The sequence below is a fragment of the Solanum dulcamara genome, chromosome 4, assembly GCF_947179165.1.
Source record: "Solanum dulcamara chromosome 4, daSolDulc1.2, whole genome shotgun sequence".
In the NCBI taxonomy this organism is placed as follows: Eukaryota; Viridiplantae; Streptophyta; class Magnoliopsida; order Solanales; family Solanaceae; genus Solanum; species Solanum dulcamara.
In genome coordinates this window covers 27,922,869-27,949,522 of record NC_077240.1, presented here as the reverse complement: position 1 = coordinate 27,949,522, position 26,654 = coordinate 27,922,869, and the positions used below count along the sequence as shown (strand labels likewise).

The 26,654-nt window shown below is 32.3% G+C and overlaps 1 protein-coding gene across 1 annotated transcript; it reads right to left on the bottom strand.

The window, feature by feature from the left end:
- Positions 1–2,107: 2,107 nt before the first annotated feature.
- LOC129887173 (DUF21 domain-containing protein At4g14240-like) lies at positions 2,108–10,805 on the bottom strand. The gene is made up of 13 exons (XM_055962156.1): positions 10,485–10,805; positions 9,268–9,344; positions 8,657–8,740; positions 8,454–8,567; positions 6,104–6,187; positions 5,916–5,987; positions 5,556–5,623; positions 4,137–4,224; positions 3,973–4,046; positions 3,254–3,623; positions 3,114–3,160; positions 2,949–3,030; positions 2,108–2,672 (listed from the first exon to the last, which is right to left on the bottom strand). The coding sequence occupies exons 1-13, from the start codon at positions 10,717–10,719 to the stop codon at positions 2,562–2,564; spliced, it is 1,506 nt and encodes a 501-aa protein (XP_055818131.1). The 5' UTR covers positions 10,720–10,805; the 3' UTR covers positions 2,108–2,561.
- Positions 10,806–26,654: the final 15,849 nt, after the last annotated feature.

Genomic DNA, 26,654 nt, shown 5'->3' with positions numbered 1-26,654 from the left:
ATTGTGTTCTATTTTCTTCTTTTATAATTGTAAATTACATTTTGTTGTAAATCTTCCTTTTCTTTTCTTGAATTTGTACATAAATAAATATTCCGTTCATAACCAACATGTGTGTGTAGATTGCACAAAGCAGAGAAGCAATATTCAACATGTAATTGTTACTTACTTTGTTCACTTTATACTTATGTATACTGAAGTGTATAGTTTTTTAACAATGTGGGGATGAAAATAACTTATGATGACATATAACTGTCTATAGTTACCTTAAATTAATAACCTAAGAATGCAGTAAAATATTTACACAAATAGTTAAAAATATTTGATAATGTGAAGATTATTTACTTTGTTATTGTATATAACTTAAATTCAACAAATAATATATATATATGGGATACAGGTGCTGAGCCAAGTATGGCCAAGGGAGTTTATCCGAATCCGCTTCAGCAGAAATTACATAGTTTATATATGATTAAAATTATTTTTTATGTATATATAGTAGATGTTGAATCCTTTTAACTTTTTCGTGTTTTTACTTCTTATATTTTTAACCCTTTAGTAAAATCATGATTACGCCATTGACTAATTATAAGGAGGACAACATGTCAAAGAAGAGATAAGTGGAAAACGAACCCAACGTAATATTCGTTGATCATATAAGAGGTATTTATACAAGAATTGATAAATATGGAATTACATAAAGAACCCTTAATAGATACATTAACTAATACCAAATTAACATACTTACCACTCCCCCTCAAGTTGAACCAGGTATAAGGTTCAACTTGCCACACAAATCACAGAAACTATTTTTCAAGAGAGACTTAGTAAGATTATCCACAAGTTGTTCATGAGAAAAAATCTATTGAACTTTAAGTTCCTTTTGTGTATAAAGACTCGATAAAGTGAAAATCAATCTCCAAATATTTAGTGCGAGAGTGAAACATCGGGTTAGCAGCAAGATAGGTCACACTTAAATTATTTTTATATGTTGAACCCTCTAATTTTTTGATGTGTTTACTTCTTATATATTGAATCCTTTAGTAAAAATTCTGGCTCTTTATTAACGGAATACAAAGAGGACAACATGTCAAAGAAGATATCAGTGGAAAATGAACTTATCAATCTAAAAAGATACATATTCCTTGCAGTGTTTCCTGTAACTCTATATGCCTTTTGGAATAAGTAAAGGGACTTGAGGACAAGAAGATGCCTAAGAACATTTTCATATTGTAAAATATCAAAGTTCATGTATTTTAAACCAACTATGACGATTTTATTCTTATCTTCCCATATATTCTCGTCTCAATAGTTAAGAAAAAATCATATTTGTTGAGAATAATTAAACAGTAGCATATCTCAATAATATTCACAAGGTGTTGAAAAAAACACTTGTTTATATGTGTGATAAATATGGGCTTCTTGTACAAGAATTAATAAGTATTGAATGTAGTAGACAAATTTGGTTGAGTCACTTGTTATTTTTTTTGTGGAGTTTGGCAGGGAGACAAGCTGGTCACTCTGCTTATTCTTCTACCAAAACTAGTAGGTCCCTTTACAACCTGGCACATACTCACCAATCAGCAAACAACATCTGTCAATTAGTTACCACAAAATTAATTTGTATTCTATTTTTGTTGTGTTTCCAAATTATATATCTTGGCTATCAAAGAATGCAATCTTTAGAAGTTTCTCCATTCATTTCTTGAATAGCCATATGTTTTATCTAGTTTCATGATCATGATGACAAGGGACTTCCTATTGCCAAGAGAGTTAAAGTTTAGGTCATGGAAGAGATGTTGTAAGTACATTCAAGAACAAAGAACAAGGCTTTATATCATTTGGAGATGTTCAGTGATTCTTCTTCTTTGGAATGATAAAATGATTGAGCATTTTGATGAAGAAACTCCAATATAGCATACTTTTGTTATAACTTTGGGTAAGCTTTTTTTGAAATTCAGCCATCTTCTTGTTTATTGACACATCAAGTGTCTTTGTGAAGTTTAGAAAAAAGACAACTTTGTGTACCAAGAAGTAAAACTAATTATCTTTATGTAGTGAATTCAAATTCTGAATCCTCCCCCCTTCCCCCACAAACCTTTGGAAATGATCAAGCACAGTTCAAAGGGTCTTTACTCACATCTCGTGTTTACATCAATCCAATGAATACATGACGTGTTTTATATGCATTGTTATCACTTAACCATGGTTAAGTGAATACACATTCTCACGTCAGTATTATCACATAATGATGGTAAACTAACTACTGTGTTTAGTGTAGATATTAAGTGTGGCAAAGTTTTTACAAACCATTTCACTAAGCATTGGTTCAATCCAATATTCCAACTTATTGCAGTATTTCAGTTTGTTCCATTTTCTTTATATTTTAAGTAGGGAACATGAAACCAGCTTCAGAATTTCACCAGCAGTGGGCATGTGTTCATATAAATAAGTATATCCTCACAAAATTATATGTGCAGATTGCACAAGCATTTTTTTTCTTTCCTCGGCGTATGCAGACTCTGGTTTAACACATTACTGAGACAGAAGCTTCAGCATACTACTTATCTCTTGTTCTCAAGAAGAGGCTCTCTAAGACTCCCTAGTATTCTTCTTGAGGCAGAAAGGTCCTCACTGGACTTCCTGGGGCTCTGTCCTTCCTTATTTTGGCCTCCCTAAAGAATCAAATTTAAAAAATCCGCGATTGTCAGGAAAACGTTTACCTTAAACTACATTAGGAAAAAGAAAGATATTAATAGAAATAGATGCATTAGGTGCACAATAAAGCTCATGCTCCATGTAGTCATTTACAATCAGTTCATGTCAAAATGTGAATCCAGTTTCTTGCAACCTTAGTTATGTATTTTAGAAATCTCACATGGTGAATATTAACTTTCAAGAAAGTTTCGTCATATTTCAGGATAGTCATACAAAATTATATATGCACTTACAGCTGCCTTTTGGGCTGTTAATCTACGAATTGATGGAGCTCGTGCCACTACTGAAGCAGCTGCAGCAGCAGCCACACGTATCCTGTTAAAAATCAATGTTAGAATATCCTCTTCAGTACATATTACACTGATTAGATATAACTAAGTTCTCTAAGTCTGTTTCACCTTCTATGTACATCGACATACTCATCGGTCTCGTCTACTATTTCCTCCTGCACCATGACCAGTTTTTAAAATGTAAGTACCTCTGTTATACCAAATATGCAGAAGAGGATGTAGGAAAACAAAAGAAAGCCAATAGATACCTGTAAAAGTTCTTCGAATACATCTTCCAATGTGATAATACCTATTACTTCACCATCCTCAATATCATCTGATGACTGAGTCAATGCATTTGTCACTGTGTCACCAGATGTTGGTGAGGTTACTGCTGCTGGTACTGTAACTTTTTCCATATCAACGACAACGCTATCTGACTTATCATTCTTTGTTTTCAAGCGAGATGTAGTTAAAATAGAACTTCCACCAGTGACTGCAACATCCTGTGAATTCTCTTCCTCAATGACCAAGGGAGGTTTTTTGCTTTTTCCTTTAATCTTCACTACAGCAGCCATATGACTGCTGCCCTTTTGGAACTCATTTAGTATGTCATACAATGGCATATCAGCAGGAACTCTGAAAAGATGTATGAAGAACAACATTTCGAGCTTAAAAGTCACAAATGTAAAACACATTAATAGCCTGTTTGGATTGACTTATTTTTAAGCAGCTTATAAGTTGAAAACTGCTTATAAGTTATAAGAAAAAAGTAGGTGCAGGCCAACTTTTTTTTTTTTAACTTATAAGCTGTTTTCAACTTATAAACTGCTTAAAATAAGTTCATCTAAATAATCCCAACTATTTATTGAGGCTTATTTTAAGTACAAAATGACTTTAAGTTGGTCAGCCAAACACTCAAAAAAAGCTGAAAACAGCTTATAAGCCAATCCAAACGGCCTTTAAGTATAGAATTAGAAATTAATACCGTGGAATTCTTCGAATTGAAACAGAGCTAACTGGTGTCTCTGTTTCCGGCCGCACTGTCAGAAGACTTTTTACCTAATATTATTCAAGTACCAAACCATCATGACTTCAAAGAGTAGCAAGATTACAAAGTGAAGCGTGATTTGAAGGTTATGCAAAACTCACCAGAAGAAGACCAATAATATTCTTTGGATTGCCAGAGTACACAGGAACTCTGCTATGACCCCTAGCAAGAACTTTTCCCATTGCCTCCCTATGATGGGGAAAAACAAGCAATTTAATCACTTGTTAGAATTTAATTCAAGAAACATATCCAATGTTGTCTTCCTGATATGGCTAGATGCATTGAGTCTATATTCTTATATTTTAAAAGTAAAAGTTAATATATGACTAACCCTTCAGCAACAATGCATCCATAGCTATGTTGCTCAGATCCTTCAAAATCCTTACCGCACCCGTGTTGATCCAACACAATTTGGGTGAGGGTGTGGGACCCGCACTAGATTTAATCAACCTAACTTGGGTGCTTACAGGCTGATTCGGTATTTGATGGGGTCTTGGGTTTACACCATATGTTTACATAAAGTGCTAGAACACTTTACTATGCTACGAGGTAACTTATGAATAAAATTTTAAGTGCTTACAAAGAATTTAACTATATTAGCTTTAATATAATAACTTCAATTAATTCTCGAAATATATACTTGTACATGTCGCAATATGCATTTACTGGTTGTAACTTAACGCCCATAGCCATACTCCTATCCGTTTCCCCTAGACCTAACATTTAGGTGATGACGAATCTGACTACTAGATCCGCCCCCTTGTCGAGTACTGACACCCGTATCCGAGCAACATAGAACCTTCGTCACATTCCTCTCATGAATCCCGGAAATAACAAATGCAAGCATAAACATTTGCATGAGGACATAACTACTGCATACAGCTATGAAGGTTACACAACTCATCAGGAAAGAGTATTCCTCATTTTTCTTTGGAAGAATAAGAACATAATCTTAAGTCAACACCTAAGGTTCAATTAGCAAGAGCTCCTCTTAAGCCTCTAATTTAACTTCCGTTGCAGTCTCCAGTCCCCACCCAAAGGGAAACAAAAAAAAAAGAGAAAAGATGATGAAGAGAATAAGCCTTGATAAGTATGGTAATGGCATATTAACCCTCAAATTACTTTCATGTAAGCATTGAACATTTTTTGGTACACATAAGCAGTGAAATTAAAGCATGCATGGATTCCAAGCATTACTGATGGAAGCATTGTGCTAACTCTCAATCATTAAAATAGATAACAGAACAAACCCTATTTTGAGAAAACCATAAGCTCTCGTGTTTGAGCATAGCACAGGAAAATTTACTTATTGGTTGCTTGATTCTCATAAAGTAAGCCACAATCAACCGATCAGAGAAGCAAACCTACACATTGTTGTGACAGCATATATACATCTGACAGTGATATATCATTCCTTGAAAGTTCATTATCTGAGAAGTATGACACTTCACAGGATTTGAAGAGCAGAAGACTAAGTTTGATAAGTTAAGAGCATTGCAGACTAATTGCCCAACACTCACCAGTCCAGCTTTGAATTGACATCCAATGAAAATGTTGACTCAATGGGCGTCATTGCCTCCTCAGCAGTCTATCGATAAGAAAAAAAGAATAGAACAAAAGAGAAGATGATCATTACACCTATGGCTAAAAAAGAGATACAAAGTAGAGACTTGAGGATTTAAGACACTACATAGTGCTTCGGTTAAGAGTCAGTTATCGAGTATTTCTTCCATGGTCAACTGCTCCCTGCTCGCCCCCACCCCCACCCCCACACAAGAAAAGGGGATAATGGGTTATAAGGATTAAGTAAGTCAAGAGTTGGTGCTTGAACTACAGATTTCAGATACTGACATATTGAATATGTCTGAAATGAACACTACCTTCTCAGTCAAATCCAGTGCTCCACTAATAATTGTAGTCTCGTCATGTGTAAGTTCACCTCCCTTGCCAGCCTGCAAAAATTTCTCAATAACGAATCATGGTATATGAAATGCCAAAGTAACTTGTAGCTTGGTAACAACTGGTTAGACATTCAAATTACTCCAGAAAATCAAGATACAATTCAAACCTCTTGGCCATGAATAGAAACAAGGGCTTTCAGCTGAGCACGTCTGAATAGTACTTCATTGTGTCCCAACACACAGTCCAGGATCTGGAAAGACAAGCCAGCATAACAAAGTTAAAGGTTCTACCATTTTTAAGAACTGGTAACCTAATGCGGAAACACTTTAGAATTTCACTGGCAGTCAGGAGATAAAACTTAGAGAAGCACAATTGTTGTGTTATATGTTCTGGGTAGAGAAAGATATAGATTTCATTTCTTGATTAAGACCACTATAAGACGAAGTAAAAATGTCATAGACAAATGTTTTCAATTTTACTGACTAGCTCTAGACAAAAAAGACAATTGACAAAATACTAGCTAACTTTGAAGGGCAAGGACACTGAAGGATAAATTCATCTTTAGACTTCAGTACTTCATATGCCATCAAAATCTTACGAGATTGGTCTGACTTTGCTTAAGAACAAGGATTCATTGAAATAGGATGTTAGAAGATTGACTATGAAAAAATTAGAATAGGCATTTCGTGTTCCAAGCCACCTTTATCTAAATCTCTTTCCACTTCCAAAATATTGTTGAGCATTGATATCACAGCATGTGACAAATATAAATCAAGTAACAAGTTATGTATCTAGCCAAAAACATGCCAGCATTTAGTAGCCAGAATGAAATACAAATGCCATCCTCAAACAAGTCCTTTCTGCTCTTTCCTAAGTTCAAATGCAGACAGCAGCTCAGTGCAAACATTTCCTAGAAGTGAGAAACATGATTTGAATTTTTCCCATTCAGTCACCCAGGGCCTTTTACTCAAGTGTCCATATCTGCTCCATATAAGAATTGTCACTCACCATTATTCTGATCATGTGTGCACTTTTGGCTGAAGAAATATGCTTTAAGAAATTTAGTTCAAAATGTGTCATATTTTATTTCTATTTAATTAGTCAAAATATATGTTTAAGATCATATAGTATTAATATCCGAGTAAATAAAATGAAAAAGATAAACCATTATTAAGGACACTTACATTGAAACATAACATTAAAAACAACAATCTATGTTGCTCGGACTCGGGTGCAGATATCCGAACCGGGTGCAGATCTAATGGTATGATTTTTCATCACATAAATTTTAGGATTCAGGGATATGGATCCAAGTGCGGATATGGGTGTTGGAATATGGCCAATAAAGGTACGTTATGACATATAGAGTATATATTTTGATTAGTTAAAGTTATTGAACTAAAACAAATAAAACTTCTTTATAATATTTTATTCTTATCTCGCGTTATAGAAAAGCATTCTCATACTTTATATAACTATATATATGATATAAACTCAAAAATCAAACCAAATTCCCAGTCAATCTATACTTCTTGGTCACAGAATGTGGTCAAAGACTCAAAGTATCCAAGGTAAGTCGACCAAATCGGGTATGGATCCCACATCCACACTCACACCCTATGTCGTGTCGACACGGGTGTGGCAGGGATTCTGAAGAGTCCATGCAACATAGACAACAATAACAACAACTACTTGTCAATCTCAAGCTAGACAAGGTCAGTTATATGAATCCTCATTATCCATTTCAATCCAGTTGTACCACATTCAGGCATGGAACATAACTAAAATTGAGTCAAAATTAACTCCAGTGGAATAGGAAAACAACATCAGTACCATCAACACAATGGTTCCGCGAGATCTGGTCTTTAGGGTAAACTAATTTCTACAAGAATGAATCCTAAATGAAAATCATATAACATTAACATTAACAACAACAACTATTACTACTACGACGAGTCAATCTCAAGCTAGATGGGACTAGAAGAATCCTCATTATCCATTTCGCTCCATTTGTACCACACTCAGGTAAACCATAAATTGAGTCAAAATTAATTTCATAGGAGTAGGAAAATTACATCAGTACCATCAAGACAATTAGTTCCACGTCTTAATGGTCAACTAATTTCTACAAGAAAACCCTAAATAAGAATTACATAAAAAGAGTTGCATGTACAACAATGCTAAGATTATAATGTTACCTTATCAAAATAACAATGTCAAGATTATATGAACATATGCAATCGGACCAAGATCTATCCTTGGTTACTGTAGGCTTGGAACATCTATATTAACCTATAGTAACTTCTTTTATCCATTTAGATTTACATCAAACCAACAATAACCATGTGACTAGAAAAATGCCTTTAAACATTTCAGGTACGTTCTTATAATGGTATTTAATTTAACTCGACGCATTTGTTTTGTCTAAACCATTTTGTCACTTCTCTTTGGATAATTCCGACGATCTCAAGGAAAAAAGTCATACTTGTCGATTGCTCAAAGACTGTAGTAGTTACCTTTCCTATGGGGTAAGCAATTGGGTAGCATAGAACCATCAAAATACGAACAAGCCAGACAAGGCTCGCACCTACTGCAAGTCCATATCTGGTGCATATGGCTTGAGGAATAACCTGAAACCAAAGAATAGCAGGAGCCTCACAGCATCACGCATAGCTCTTAAATATTCAGACACTAGTTGAGACCAATTAGTAAATATTACCTCTCCAAATGCTAAAACAAAAGTTACTGATAGTATAATGGCCACATATTGGTTGAAAATTTTGTCCAGGTATATAGGTAGTGCCTGAAATTGGAAGAATGAAAAAGGAAGAATAAGTAAAGATCCTTACCCACTTCATTTAAACATACATACTTCTACAAGTAAATAAATTACACAAAGACATATTAATATTTTCTCCACATTTGATCTACTTTCATCACTCATTTTTCTTGAAAAGTGTCCCCATTCTCTCATTTGATTCATTAGTTTGATTCAACAACTGTGTCTCCTTCAGATTTTTCCCACCCACTTTACTTTACCTGGGCTATGAAAGTGCATCTGGTTAGTTTCTAGTCCATCATCATATCTCTTCGCTTGCACAACCCCGAATTCAAGAACTACACAAGTGCCTAAAACCTTATCAATTTTTTTATGGACAACAACCATTCCAATTTAACAAATAAAATGTTTATTAGTTGTTGCATTTTCTCCTGCTCACCCCTCCACTCACCTTCCCCTATCCCAACCTCCTCTTTGTGTTTTGTTTCACATTTTGTAAACAACTGCAGGCATCTTAGACTGAATCAAAAAGCCAGATATCAGGTTATTACCTCCATCGAAGCAGCATTACATAGAAGTAGGGTCACAAGAAGCTGGTGTTGCTTCTGAACAACAGGAAATATTGTAGCTGAAAGATAGCAATCAGTGAAAATGAGAATTTTTTATGAATGAACTTTCCTCCAAAAAGGAAGAAACAACTCAGAATAACAGAAACAATTAAAGGTTTTCATGCATTTACATTTAGCCACACGAATACAAAAGATTCAGAGATAGCTATATAGCTTTTTATCAGTCCTATTTTAAAGTTAGAGTTGGAATGATAATCTATTCCAGAAATGACTGGTTTACTTCAACTTATATTACCCTTCAATATCTCAACAAATAAAGGACTAACCTCCAAAGTCACTTTAATATACCAGTAACAAACATCATTCATTTCACACAGCCATTAAATTTTCAAAGCCAATTATCATTTACGTCTGTTCAGAATATCCATTTTAATATAATGAAAACAAGAATTTTTGAGCTTCACAAACATCTGACTTCAATCTTTAACACACGCACGCAGAGAAGTAACGAACAGAGCAGACATTATGACCACTCCACAAGTAAACCCATAAGGAAAAAGCACCATCATTTTTCGAAGAATCAACACAACTGACTGATTACAAATGATACTTAAATCACAATCCAGAAAAGAACAATCCAATGAATTTGATAGTCTACCAATGATCAATTATAGTGATATCTGATTTCAACACACACAAGGAGATGTTTGAAGTAGCGTCAATAATTATGTCTATCCTCCATAAACAGAGAACCCTTTGGGTCAAAGAAATTTCAACAAAAAATCAAATCAAATCAAATAGAGAACCCTTTCAAGACTAAGCCATTCTTGAAAAGTAAAAACCATCAAAACTACTAGTACAAAACTAATCTTATCTAGCATAGTTGTTGTTCTGATCAATCAATCAGTTATTTTTTCTCCCCTACGCTTCAATCCAAAACTAATTGGGGACTAAAAATATAAATCCTCTATATCCATTCCACAATGTTCAAAAGTTAAAAACCCCTTCCAAAATTACTACAAACACAAATTTCCCCTACCATAGATGTATTCTTATCGGTCAATCAATCAAATACGCCTCAATTCTATATTATTCAGTACATTCTATTCAGACCCATTTCAAACACGAGCTCAAATAATTCAAACAAATATAGAAAGTTCATAAAAAAGTAATCTTCATTAAGTATTATGAAGAATTACCTGCTTGTTTTTTTTCAAGAGGGGTTCCACTACGTTGAAGGATCTCAAGCTCAACAAGACCCAAAGACATGAGACCCAATGTTAAACCGGACATAATTCCGGCAAAAAGTACCAAGAAACATGAGATCCCAGCATACACAAACCATGTAACAGTCCCAAATGCTATTTCTGCACCTAAAGAATCTGGTGATCTCATAGCCATTCTTGCTATTTCCACTGCATTCAACAGCTGCATAATTAATTGTCTTCTTCAACGACGAAATCCCACACCCATGAACACAAATGGATATTCTTTTTTTCCTACTATAGTCTATATCTATAGATGTATTAATTCATTTTTGTGCGATGTTAATTTGTTATGATTAAGTAATAAATTAATGTGAAATGACACATTAATTAACTATATTTTAAAAATACTCTCTTGATTTTTATTTATATGTCATTTTTATTCAAAATAGTAGAATCTATCTTTAGCTCCCTAAAGTTGGTATAACCCATCATTGATTTTCTAAAGTTGGCTTCAAGTTTCACTTAGACACTTCAACTAGCCTTTGTTCATTTTAGACATCTATTATCGGGTTTCACTATGTCATTTTGACATCTTTTACACAGTTGGCAACTCACGTGTTTTTTACCTCATCCAAGGAGCATATGACGTATTAACCCCACCCATTTATTTATACCCTTTCTTCCTCGATTTTGCCCTATTTAAGAACAAACCATTTCTCTCTTCTTCTTTATCTTTCTTTCAATTTTAGCTCTGCAATTCTTCCATGTCAAGTTTCTCCAACTCTTTCATGGCATCTTTGGATGAAGGTCGATATTGTAAATGTGGTAATGAAGGACTATTAAAGACTTCTTGGACCCAACTAAATTCAAGGTGCAGATTTTTACTTGTAAAAGTTCAAAGATAATTTTTTTATTTATTTTTTTCTCTTTAAGTTAATTAAATGATTAATTGTTGGCTTCTAATTTATTTTTTTAATTGCTATGAAAATCGATACCTTCCTCAAGCAAATAGAGTGATGTGGGGTTTGTTGAAGAAAGTCAAGACATTTGATGAAAAAATAAATCGAGCAAGAAATATATTTATTGTTGGTGTCATTACTACTGGATTAGTGATGTTTGAAATATGGACATTGAAGCCTAATTGTTATTGTTCTTGAGGTCTAGTAGTATTTTGATGTTGTTGTAAACTTTTGGACAAAATAAAATTCTATGTTATTGTTGGACGAAATGAAATTATATTTCATTGTTGTTGTAAAGTAGTTGTTGTTTTGGCTATATACAACTCTCAACTTTGTTGTCACACAATATGTAAACAAAAATATTCTCGAATATAGCTATATTTGTTACAATATAATACCAAAAGTAATTAGCAAATTCATCATAATGTAACATCAAAATTATCTCAAAAAGTAGACAACAATATTAATGAGCTCAAAGTTAGCATTATGATATATACCAAGATCAGTTTAATTAGACTACAACATTTAAAAAGTGTTTACATAATTCAAAAATAAAAATTATTTGGTAATCCACGTTACATAGCAAAATCAAACTATTCTAAGATGGTGCTACTTCTTTTTGTTTGTCATTGCTACAACTAGGAGGTAGTGGCAACGTCTTTGTTTTTCTATCTCAAGCCTCTAAGCTTAAAACCAAGGTCTATGCATAATGAACTTGTATCCTTATAACTTGAACCTGTTGGTAGAATTTTTTGACTTGAAGTCCCTAGTTGTTTTTTGAAAAAATAAAATGAACCAAAATTAGTAAGTAAACTTGCATTTATTTAAGAGACAAAGTTTGAATGAACATAAATTCAATATTTGGGTTTCACTTGAATTTGTGTAGATGCCAAAATCAACATTATTTAATCCACCATTAGTTTCTCTTCTCGTTGAAGGTAGTTGGCTGGTTATTCCTCTTGTAACAGAAATACGTGTATCCACAAATGGTGGTTGTTTGCTTGAGCTTGCAGTTTCATTCACCCTTCTAACTCTAGTTGTATTACCATAAACTATTATTGAAGAAGCATGCTTGCTTGATCTTTTTGATTCATGTTGGATGGAGTTTCTTGGTTCAGATTGGCTGGAGCTTCTTGGTTCAGGTTGGCTACTTCCTTGTGAACTTTGACTAGTAAATTGTGAACTTTGGCTAGTTGCATATGAAGTTTGGACACCAGCTTGAATATTTAAACACAAAAGTCTATTCATTAAAAATTCAACAAGAAATTAAAAAAGACACAAACAAGTGATAAATTATCTTACATTGCAATATCTCTTGTTAAGACCTTGTTGTTTACACTTGGAACAAGTCTGTTTCACCCCTTGTATAGAAATTTTTTCATACTTCTTTTTTGATTCATCTTTTCCCTTCCTTCTATTTCTTTAAGGTCTTCCATGCATTGATTTAAGTTCAAGAGGTTCAATCCTTGGATTGTTAGTTTAAGGCCACACTTCATATTTGAAATTGGTTGGATGAAATGACTATAAGCCTTTAATAAGGTATCCTTCCTATACCAATGCTCAACAAGAGTTTCAGGTTCTTATTGTATATGGCCCAAAGAAGAAATAGCATGTTGGCATTGAATGTCTATCAATTGCAAAGTTCTACAACTACAAACTCTATCATTCAAGTTAACTGTATGCCTATACTCCCCTTCTACAATCTCAAATCCAACATCAGCATTCCAAATCACCTTGCATTTTCTAGACTTGTCTTTGTTCTCCTCCAAGATAAGTCTAGTCATAGGTGCAATATCAAATATTCAGGTATTGACAAACTTAATCACATTCATAGTTTTAGCCATTATTTTTCTCCTAATTTCCTCCAATATGATTATTATAAATTTGTGTCTACATGATAAGATCCATGAGTTAAAGATTTCACACATGTTATTTTCAACTATATCACACTTGGAATGATCTTGAATGAATTCTCTAACCTATGACACTTGTGGATAATGCAATAAATCAGCATAAATATCCTTACCAAGTTTGTTGTTCATTTTATTAAGCTCCTTATTGAACTTCACTTCAAAACATGCCTTAGAACATCTACAAAATTATTTTCTCATTTTTTTCTCCTTCCATGTTTGATTCTAATTAAGCCAGATGTGTCTAGCACACCTTCTAACTTCAGTATTTGAGAGTAGTTCAGCAATCGCTGTAAGAAAATCCTACAAAGAAAATTCAATTCAATTCAATACTTAATAGATAATCTAACAACTTTAGCAAATGTAATAGATAATTATCTTTTGAATATCTGCCATCACAGTGAGACCTTGTCCAATACCACACTGTAGATCCTCTTTCAAGTAGTTGATAAAGAAACTCCAACTATGCTTAGTCTGCATGTCGGTCGGCCGAGGAAAGGAAGATGTCGCCCGTGCGCTGACATCTGCCGACGTTGACCGACACCCGTCCGCACTTCTTAACGTGTCATTTGGCATCAGAATTGCACTCGCCCCCCAATAAATCTCTCATTGCAACGTCGTTATTGGGCACGACAATGCCCTTGGTATGTCGTTAGGCATTAGAAATGCGCTCGAGGGCACGAAAAATCTCTAATTGCGACGTCGTTGTTCTGTCTACAACTGCCCAGGCTATAGGAAATATTTTATGTTCTATTCTTTCCAACTGCTACTAGAAGTTCACCATTGCAAACACCCTTTAAAAGACATCCATCAAATTCTATTATTCTTCTACATCCTTCCTTCCACCGCTTTTTCAATGCATCCAAGAACACATAGAAGTAAACAAACAATATTTTTTCTGTGTAGTTTCTCTATCCATCCTTATCCGAACAGAACTATCAGAATTATTCTGTTTTATAACCTCGGCATAATCATATAATCTTGTGAATTTCATATTTCAGTCATTCATGTTATCTTTGAGAATCATCAGCTTTACCTTGTAACAGATTGTTCTACCACATACAATCCTAATTTTCCACTACATAATTTTTGTATTTCTCAAATCTTCAAAGATAGTTGTTAAGTTATTTCATTGTTGAATTTTTCTGCTAGAAATTTACTAGGACACATTTTGTTTTTATTTGATGGAGAATATTATGTACAGGGTAGTAGTTCTTAATCATGAAGTTATCAGAATCTCTATCAATTGCACTATAGCACAACCATTTGCATTTCTCTTTGAATTTATAGTTAGCCCTCATTTTATGAGCTTCATTGGGCCTTAACTTAATCAGATAATTATATTCTACTGTATATTTTGCCAAAGTCCTAAATTTCTTAGCATTCTCAAAAATCATTCCAAGTTCAAAAATGGCAACTTCTGTTTCATCATCATACCTGACCTTTTTACTCTTCCTTCTTCCTGGTTGATCAACACCCCTAACAACTTCTACATTTAGCACATATGTGCTATCATCACTATCACACTATGAGTTAACAGTAAACTGCTCATCTCCTCCTAATCTGCCAACATATCTATCCTTCTTATTTCTTTCAATATCTTTAAAGTCTTTGTTAATACCAGCTTCACCTACTTGTATTTCTTCAGGTACTTTTTTCTTCTTCCTAAGATTAGAATTTCTTTTCTTCCTTCTTTCAGACCTAAAGAATCTCAATTCTTCATCAACATCTGAACCATCTTCATCTAGAATGGCATTTGCATCTTCATCTGAGTCACTACTAAGCAGATATGTATCAGCTTTATTCAGATCTAAATCAAATTCATTAACATCTAAAACAATCTCATTTTCCACAGTTTCATCAAAATTTAAACCCACAAATTCATCAACAGAGTCTGACCATTCTACAAGATCAGTTGGAGTTGGCAATGCCTCCAAATAATCAATTTCATTGATCACATACACATGAAGCTCACCGCCATCTATTAAGTCTTTCACAAAATCTAACAATTGAATATCAGAAGTAACTTGAATAAATTCATTATTATTTTCATATTGATAGTAAAATTCTTTCACATTTGTGTACCCAAGGTCTTTAGAGTATGAAAGAAACTCGACAAGACAAATGGTCTTTATCAATAATAACGAAAAATATATCAACTTCCCCTTTGTAAGTAGGGTTAGTGTCTCTTGACGAGATTACCCCTATGATGAAAGCATATCAAAATATAATTTTTCATATCTCAAAAAAAGGCCCTCAACACAAGAAAATACCCCAAAAGTTCCTTAATTTATTAGTGAAATTGTCAAAAATCCTAATTGCAAAATGATAATAAAGAAAGTGTAAACAACAAAGAAAATACACATCCTTCAATAATAAAACACACAAACACAAAAAAAGTTTGGTACAACCTTCAATTTCTCCAACTCTGTGAAGTCTGATAAAACGCCAATACTTGATTTCAACCTTTAAACCTGAAAAATGGCAACATAAATTACAATAATAGTTAATACTAACTACGAACTGAATGAAAAAAGGTAAAATTGAACGAGTTACAAGACAAACCCCCCTAGGGTTTTGATAGGTTGAAGTCGAACAAGAGATAAAAATAGCAGTTGAAAGGTTGAGATCAAAATGGTTCTTTAAATTTGAAGTCAATATGACGTGGAAAGGTTTTGAGAGTTGGTATGATATAGTTGGTCAATTAGTCCATGTGGACACGATTGTGTTACACGCCCTTGTGGTCAGCAAACAATTATGTAAAAGATGTCAAAATTACACATCGAAATTCGATAATAGGTGTCTAAAATGAATAAAGGTCAGTTGAGGTGTCTAAGTGAAACTTAGTGTCAATTTTAGGAGGTCACCTATGGGTTCTGCCATGGATAAATGACATTATTCTTCCTATTTTACCCTTATAAGTTATTAGCATTGAAAATATACATTTAGCCAACATAGAAGAACTAAGTAAATAATTCATGTTCATTGATCAAATTAATTAATCAAAATAAATTAATTTATGTTCATTGATTGAAAACTTGACTTCAAAAAATATTAAATAAGGGTAAAATAGTAAACTTACTTAGTTTCTTAATGCAAGTGAAATCTAAAATGGTGATAGATAAATAGGAACGGAAGAAGTAATATATACAGTCAAATTTCTCTAGTGACGTTATAGTGAGGTGTTATTATATATGTATACCAACATTTGACGTTTAGATCTCATTTAACTGTTATAAACAAAAGTATGCAAAATTATCTTCTTTTCTTCGTACTTTTTATGTTATAAAAAAGAATAAATAATAAAATTTGACTCTATCTCACAAAGAAAGAAAAATAATTTAAAAGATATTAGCTTAAATTTTAATGTTAATTAATTATGTGTACTAGTTAATTATAAAATGTCTAATTAAAAATGACATGTGTTCATATTAATAAAAGTGTAAGTTATTTTTGACCTCTCACACGCCTTCAAGAGAGTAATCACACTCTCTATGTCATTCAACGCTTAAGGGTGTATTTATTCTAATTTAAAATAGTTCATAGCACATATTTGATGTTTAGATGGTAACTTTCGATAATTTAATCTACTATTTGCTTTAAGCAAAAAAAATAGATTGTTTATTCGAAAAGATGATCCGAACGAATTTGATATATGTACACATAAAATTAATAGTTACATAATGCACATTGTTGATTTTGAATAAATGTTTGGGCAAAAAATCTTAACTAGACAAAATATGAACTTAATTAACCATAACATAACATGACAATAGTTTTTTTTTTCAAAACACTTACGAAATTTTAAAAAGGGAAAATTCGGTAAAAAAAAACTACCCATGATTTTGCAGTTAAATATATTTTAATTCCTTAAATTCCTCCCCATTAGTTATTTACCTTCCACATTTATATCAATCATTTGTTAATACTTTCTTTCACAAAAACTAAAAAGTATTATAACCAAAATAAAACTCTTTACCTTCTCTTTTCTAAAAATCATTTCAATGACAAATGTGAATTATTTGTCAATTTTAATTTCAATGACGGAAGATGGGATTCAACATGTATGTATTATGATATACGGTTCGATTCCTAATAAAGTTATAGTATCTTTTTGGTTATATTTCTTGATTGAGGTTTTTGAATAATATCAATTGATAAAGATAAAAATAAATACCAATTATAAAGTGCAGAAAGTTACAAGAATATAAATTTTTTGTATTTTGTGATTTATTTGTTATCACAAATTCATGTATACTTAATTAAAATATTTAAAATAGTTAAAGTCATGGTTTTTAGTTAGTGTACTTCTTGGTATATGTGTTGGTGTATGTGTTGCGGATTTAATTTGATACACATTTATAATGGTTAAATTCATGATTTATTTTTGGTGTACGTGTTGGTGGATTTAATTTGATGAATATGTATTTAAAAAATTTAAATGATGGGTTCTTTTTTTGGCGTACGTGAAGGTGTATGCAATAACTGTATAAATAATACATATGTACTAATGAGGTTGATAAAGTTTTTGATTATATTATGATTTATGTGTTTATGTTTGGTGTTTTTTTGGATTATATACTGAAGAACAATTGGTGTATAATGATTTAAATTCATAATTGTTTTTGGTGTACGTGTTGGTAGATTGATGTTTGATGGATACGTATTTAAAAAAGTTAAATAATTGATTAATTTTTTGGTGTACATGTTGGTGTATTAAATAACTATATAAATAATACCTATGTACTAATGAGGTTGATAAATTTTTTGATTATATTATGATTTATGTATTTATGTTTGGTAATTTTTTTTATTATATACTGATGAACAATTGGTGTATAATGATTTAAATTCATGATTTGTTTTTGGTGTACGTCTTGGTGGATTGATATTTGATGAATATGCATTTAAAAAAAATAAACGATGGATTAATTTTTTGATGTACGTGTTGGTGTATTAAATAATTATATAAATAATACCTATGTACTAATGAGGTTGATAATTTTTTTTATTATATTATGATTTATGTGTTTATGTTTGGTGTTTTTTTGGATTATATACTGATGAACAATTGATGTATAATGATTTAAATTCGTGGTATTTTTGGTGTACGTGTTGGTGGATTGATATTTGATGAATATATATTTTAAAAAAATAAATGATGGGTTAATTTTTTGATGTACGTGTTGGTGTATTCAATAATTATATAAATAATACCTATGTACTAATGAGATTGATAATTTTTTTTATTATATTATGATTTATGTGTTTGTGTTTGGTGCTTTTTTGGATTATATACTGATGAACAATTGGTGTATAATAATTTAAATTCATGGTATTTTTGGTTTATGTGTTGGTGGATTGATATTTGATGAATATGTATTTAAAAAAGTTAAATGACTGGATAAATTTTTTGGTGTACGTATTGGGGTATTCAATAATTATATAAATAATACCTATATACTAATGATGCTGATAATTATTTAAATTATAATAAGGTCTACATGATATATGATTGATGTTTTATTTTTTGATTATATATTGTTGAATACACCTTTATAATGGTTAAAATCATGATTTTTTGGTGTACATGTTGGTGGATTTAATTTGATGAATATGTATTTAAAAAAGTTAAATAATTGGTTCTTCATTTGGTGTGCGTAAAGGTGTATGCAATAACTATATAGATAATACCTATGTACGAATGATGTTCATAATTTTTTAGATTATAATAAGGATCCAATGATATATGATTGTTGATTTATTTTTTGATTATATATTGGTGAGTATACTTTTATAATGGTTAAATTAATGATTATTTTTTTATCCACGTGTTGTTAAATCTTAAATATAACACAAATGTAATTATCAATTTGATATGTTTTTGATTATATATTGGTTAATGTGCCTTTGTAACACCAACTTGTAATTATGTGACACGGGTAGATATGTAGATTACAAGATTGAAGGAATAATATTTGATGCAAACACCAAGTACAAAGGATTGATTACCACTATTGCTTCTCAATTAGGTGTGGACATGAACATATTTAAGTTGATACTGAAATATGTTGGGAGTGATCAATTGCACTGTTGCCATGCGAAAGCAAATGGGTAGTTCCACCCCATGTTTTTGAAGAGATAGTGTTACCACCAAATGCAAGAAAGCAATCAGGAAGACCACCAAATAACAACAGTAAGAAGGGATTTAATGAGGTGAAATTCAAGAGGTATAAAGTTACTTGTAGTTAATGTGTTACACAAGGACATAACAAGAAGACTTGCACCAAATTTCCACTAGAGAAGTGACATTTTTTGTTGTAATTTTTAATTATTTTATTTTGCAGTTGAAAATGATATGGTATTTTGTGTTTTGAAGTATCATCTATCAATGGTGATAAATTGATTTTATTTTGATTCAATTACACTGTGTTCACAATTAATTGCATTTTTTTTATCAATTTTTTTATTTGATTGAATTGATGAATCGTTAACTTAAATTTGGTGAACACTTTAACTTAAATTGTGCAAAATGTTGATTGTATTTTTTTTACAGAAGCTAGCCTTCAATATAAAAGATATTGATAGGTAAAAAGTTGATGTAAGAATGGAGTCATAAATAGTAGTATATATAAAAGGTAAAGAATTTCAATAATTATTGGTGCAATGATGGTTATATTGTTGTCATATACATTTGTAGGTTACATGGCCTTATTTACCTTTAATTTATTGTCCTCACTGCTGGAAAATTTCCTTAGAAAGAGCTATATACAAAATTATTACTCTGTTAGATTTATAAACTTGTTGGTATGTTTTTGGTTGTATAATTGAAGCTACGAATACTATACAACTAGCAGGGAACCAAAACATGACTTGACTACTATAGAAGCTACATCTACCCCATCAGGAAAAAAATTCGGTAATAATCCTTAATCAACCTGTTGGTGTTGTGAACACTATTTCTTCAAATAAACATTTCACCAACAATATAATAATCCAACAAACTTAACCATGACTAAATTAAAATATTGTGATCAAATTATCAATTAAAATTGTAATGACCCTGAAGGCCATTTTCGATATTTTTGACAAAATTACTATTTTACTCCTTCCGTCCGTTGCTCCCAGTCATTTTAGATTGGATATGAAAGTTAGTTTTCAAAATCTTGTGAAAAGTTAAGATTTTGCTAGAGAAATGAGTTTTAAAGGCTTAAGTTGTCAAATTTGGAGTTTCGAAGTCATTTGGAGTTTCGAGTCTCGGAATGAAATTCCGTTGATTCCATCAGTTCCAAAATATGAAAATTGGTGTAAGAGAGTTGTTGGAATCAGATTTGGAGTTGAAACGTAAAATTTAGGTCCGAAGTTGGAAATTGAGTTAAAATTTGATCAAAGTTTGACTTTGGTCAACATTTGAGTTCTGGTGCTCGGATTGGACTTTCCAATGGTTTTGAAAGGTGATTCTAACACTAGGAAGGGATTCTAACTAATTTTTGAAAGTCCCGAGCTCGTTTTTGTATTTTGGAGGCCTAAGCTAATTTAGTAGCATTTTTTTGAATTTCGGGTTAAGGAGAACTCGAATTCGAATTCTATCAGTTCCATTGAGTCCAAAATATTATTTTCAAAATATTAGCATATTTGGTTTGTGTTCGCAAAGTTTCGGATGAGTTTTGAGTGAGTTTTTATGCTTCTTGGGTGCTTTGGTGCTATTTCAGCAGATTATGGCAACTAAAAGGTTCATTATTAGTTTTAAAGATCAAAATATTATTCCAAAACTTTTACAATTTTGAGCATGAATTATAAGACTTATTTGCAAATTTTGGTGCATTTTTGCTAAGCCGAGATTGGACTTATATCACAAAATAAGAAATAATTATTTATCGAGCAGAAATGAAATTTGATTGGGCAAACAAGCTCACAATTGAGTTTCGATTGAAGGAACAGATCCATATCATTATTTAAGACATATAGGAAAAAGAATTGGGTCATTTCGCTATAGTATGAGGTATTTACAACTCTTTTAGTAAAAATAAAAGTTGCAGATTTTTTTGCGCAAATAAAGCGGTACAGGTATGTAAATTTCAGACCGCGTTCATTTGGTATTTTGAGCATATCGGGAGTTCAAGTTTTCGAAATCGAGTGATTCTTGTAGATTTCTTCTCGATATAATATGTGAGTTATTATACAATCCTAAATTCGATATTTTCTCATGCTTTCTTCATCTAGTTTTCTTTTTCTATTCGTAAATTTCTTAGAAGAAATTGGGGTTTTATCGATTTTGATTCTATTTTTGATGAAAAAGGTATATTTAGAATTCTTGTGTTATGGATAACCTGATTTTGGTATAAATTTGTTGATTCGTCGATTATTTTCATCATATTAATAGCGTATAATTTGGATTTTCCCGGTAAAGTTAAAGTTTGTTAAATTGAGGATTTCAAGATCGATTTTAATTCCATTTTTTGATGAAATTTCATATTTGAACTTTTTTAAATATGGGTAAGATATTTTTCAAGAAATATTTTAGATTTGAGTCAGGGTTTTGAATTCGGATATTGGGAGTTTTCTCAAGAACATGAATTTTAGTAAAATTGGTGTTTGAAGGCTGATTTCAACTCCAAATTCAAATTGGTTTTCAACATTAGTTTCTAAATACCTCAAAGATTGTTTTCATGTAAAAAAATGAATTTTCTTTTCATTTTCAAAATTGATTTTTTGGGGTATTTCGAGCCAGTTTTGGTCCCGTTTTAAAAATGTTGACTTGGGTATCGTTAGACTCATGTTATGTCACGTCTCGAGAGGATATCCTAGGCATGGTCGGCACTAAGAAATCATCTCTGGCCTCCAAGAGAACCACTTAGTCTCATCACTCATTCGTTAATCAGCGGAAGACTTAAGTGAAAATAAAAATACTTATGTGGGCTCGCCATCATCAACATCAAATGAAAGAAATAATCCTTAGAAGAAATAGTTTCAAAGGAGAACTACTCCAATTGAAGCCTTTAACACTATCAGACGATGCCAATGACATGTCCATGGCTATCTCAAAAGAAACATAATGCTCAACAATAATAAAAGGATAAAGAGTTTCTCCGAATACAAGAAGGACTCACCAAATAGCTGAAAAATAATGATCTTCAACAATGCGTCTTTTGAGAATCTCTAACACCTGTATCTGCATCATAAAATAATGCAGATCAAATAACATCAGTACATAGAATGTACGAGTATGTAAAATGGCAGGAAAGTAAGGACAAATATCAGGAAACTACTCTCAGGAAGACTCAGCTCAGAACTCAACATCAATATGCAATATAAGTTTAAAAATACTAATAATAAGCAATGCTTACTCAGTTGGGAGTTTCTCTAATATGAGTTAGTGATGATACAACGAAGAGATGTCGTTGCCACATTCATCCAATACCTTTCCAGGTTAAAGGACATCACCATCTTGGATCCAATCATCAAAGTCCTCTTTTTGGGACTTAAGAGGTATAGCCTCCATCCTACGATGTCTACGTAGTTCTGGGGTTTGAGTTAATTAAACTCTTACCCAACTCCGTGCTCAATACTACTCCCAAAATATGTGCTTATCTTAACCTCAGCATATAGTCTCATTGGACTTTAATTTAAGACATCAAACTCATCTCAATGCATCATCATCATCATTACCTCTTCATCAAATCATTATATTTCAAAACATCATTTAACCCAAAGAATCAAATTCATTTAAGCTCAATGCTTTTGCTCTTTCAAAACTCAATAAAATACATATATAATATTAATTCAAATCACTTTTTTTGTTAATATTAGCATATTAAAAGCCAACATCTTTACTCAAAACACACATGAACATCAAATCAATTAGAATTCATGGAAAAGTAGCCACGAACAATATTCCCATATTATAAGAGATAAGAATAATAATAATCTCAATGCATAAATATATCTAACTCAATAGAAGAAGAATTAATCCATTTAGAATTCAAAATTAGGGTAAAACTCAACTATAACTCAATTACGATGAATTTAAATATTGGGCGCATAGACGAACTCAATCCAATGCTATGAATAGCCTTACATACCAGGAATTCGAAGCTTTACTCCAAATTGAAGAACTCAATGAACGCTCTTAAACCTCTAGATTTTTCTCCTCGCCGGAGCATTTTAGTGTACTACCCGGAGTATAAAAATTATCGAAATAGTATTTTTACACTACTAAAATCTAAAACTAAATTTGAGAATGAGTAAAAAGTGTATAGAGAGAAGAGTTGCTTGAGAAAGTTTGATTAATAAAATAAAGAAATAAGGTGGACATTTATAGGTGTAGAAGAGGGACCTAACAATATATAAAAATAATTACAAAGGATGATCTTGAAAATTCAATGGAGGATTGTGATGTCATGGGTGATGTTAAATGGAGGACTATTGATGTCACGGGTGATGTCAAATGGATCTAGATCTTTCCATGGTTAGTGAGATGAACCTTGTTTTAATGGAATACTCTTTTTCAGAGCTGTGTTTGAACAATATAACTTCCTAATTAGGATTTTGTGTCTCATATAAATTATATCTCTAGAAGTCTACTTTTATTTTATTTAAGAATCAACCGATTTGAAATATCCTACCGTCAAATATGATTTTGATTCTACAAATACTTTATTTCATCACTACATTATGTCTTGCAAAAAATTAATTTATTTGAACTACTTATCCTCCAAATCTTAAGATATGGTCTCAAAAACGTTGTAGCTAATGATGTTTGAATTATTTAGAAATTTAAATCACCTGATTGAGACTATTCTATGAAATGTTATGCCCAAAATACAGAAATAGTATCATTTTCGTCGAGATTTGAAACACCATATATAACATTTTAGGGGGTGCTACATGTTCTTATCGAGATTGCTTATTTGAATAGATTTTATTGATTCATAGCTCCAACCTAAGGGCAAGGCTCAAGTTTTTGACTAGTGGAATCAGATTTGAGGAAAATGAATTTTTAAACCTCTTTTACAGCTTGTAGGATCATGTATTTGTGTCTTATGTGTTGAGGATCGATAGAAATTGGTGTTAAGAATTATTGATATTCAAATGAACTTGATAATAAAGAGTAGGATAATAAATAAAAAAATTGAGATGAGATGACATATGGTGTTCGATATTATAGAACCTTGGGCTTGTTGTGAATATTTGGATATATTTATATATTTTTGATATGATATTAATTAATTGGGTGATTGTGGACGATACATCATTATATGTGAATATTCATTTTATTTTCACTCATTACTTGTGCATACACTTATCTGTGATGGCTAAGGAAGTGATATGAGTGAGATACTGTATATTGGGACCGAGGTTTCGACCGATCGAGGTGATTTGCCAAAGTCTTTTCCGGCGGTCGAGTTCTTTTCTGATGGATATTATGGTTGAGGTCTCTTCCTGTGAATGTTATAGCCGAGGTCTTTTTCGACAGATACATGATCTAGGTAAGGCTCCCATGGGTTCTGGTCTGAGGTGATCAGTGGATGTGTATCATTAGGGCAGGCATGCATTACGATATGTGACATTGCATTATATTTTGTTGCATCATGTATCTTTTCCATTGTGGATGGTTTTACCCCTGATCTGTATTATTGATTGTACTGATTTGCTTGTGAATTGAATTGTACTGCTGTTGAGTTATATGAATACTGTGTTGTTAGAACTATTAGACTGGACTAATTTCTGTATAGGTTATAGTCTGGGGGTTGGATGGTGTGGCAGGAGTACGTGTATTTTACTAGCTTTGCTTAGTCTTAGTTGTTTACTTATTGGGTACCGCATTGTTGGTACCAACTCCTTGCTATCTACACTTATGTAGATTTTGATCCCGGACAGTGACCCAACTTTTCTTATTTTCCTACGAGGCTTTCTAAGGTGATTCGAGATGTAGGTGTTGACTCCGACCATCTTTCCTACTCCTCTTTACTTATTACTTTGTTCTATTTGAGCACAAAGATTAAGACTTGTCTTTATTTCATATCTTGTAATTAGAAGGCTTGTACATGTGACAACCAGTCCTTGGGGGATTTTTCTAGTTGACTAAGTTTCCGCTTTATCTATATTTATCTATCTAAACTATCTTTCGCTTTTACCTCTGCATTTATTAGGTTTAGGCTGACTTGTCCGATGGGAAAGGACAAGTGACATCATGCTCGTATTTCACATCGTGATAAATTGGTGTTACAACTCCAGGTTCATAGATCTCACGTGTATAGGCCAAATTTAAGTAGAGTCTCGAGGATCGGTACGGAGACGTTTGTACTTATCTTTGAGAAGCTATGAAGACTATTAGAAAATACCCTCACTTTTTGATTTTATATCATGCGTCCTTAATCCGATCTAATTCCTATCATTTCACTCCATCATACTTTTATAATGATGACTCATGCTAGGTCCTGCGTATGAGCAATTGAGGTGTCGTCCCTTGGTATTAGTGTCGTATTTGGTATTAAGGCGGAAGTGATATAATTATAGGAAGGATGTGTAGTCATATTTGGAATGCTCTACGACTTGAATGGAATGAGTAAGGGTGTGGTTCAATGATATATTTTGAGGTTACCGCATTGAAATATGAACAATTGTTAAGAGACTTCATGAACATCTCATCCTGTCTGGTTAGTTATTCAACAACAAAAATAGTATTGGTGTGGCTTATTCGACATCTAAAGTTGTTTGAAAATGAAGAATAATATAATTAGGGGAATGAGTATGTGGTGAGCATTGTGGCTTTGAGGACTACAAACTATGAAATTCATCATAAAGGAATGTGTTGCATATTGTATCATAATGATAACGTTGCGTTAGAATTTCTATGGTGATTTTTTAGAGTGGGTGTATATCAAGAAGGGTTATGATACATCTATTGCCACGATACCTATGTTTACTTGGGTGAGGTTATGGGCTGTGTTGCTTCTACTATCGACCTGGCCTACGAAAAGGTTCATATCATTTTTGACTAGAGACTAAAATATTTTGGTAATGTATGGCGGTTACATAATAGGTAGAAAGATGTAGACTATCTGTAAATAATCTCTCAAGTGGGTGTAAGGACCCTGTAGGCCATTTTTATCTTTCTCTAATATTTTCAGCATTTAGATCTTTTATATAGCGACCTCAAGTCATTTATAACTTGTTGGAACTGACAGTTCGATCGTCTAGTCGTTCATTTGAACTTTATGCTAGATTTTTTATTTTAGAGCTCTTGGAGTTTGAACAATTGACTCCGGTTAAAAATCTAGGAAGATGAC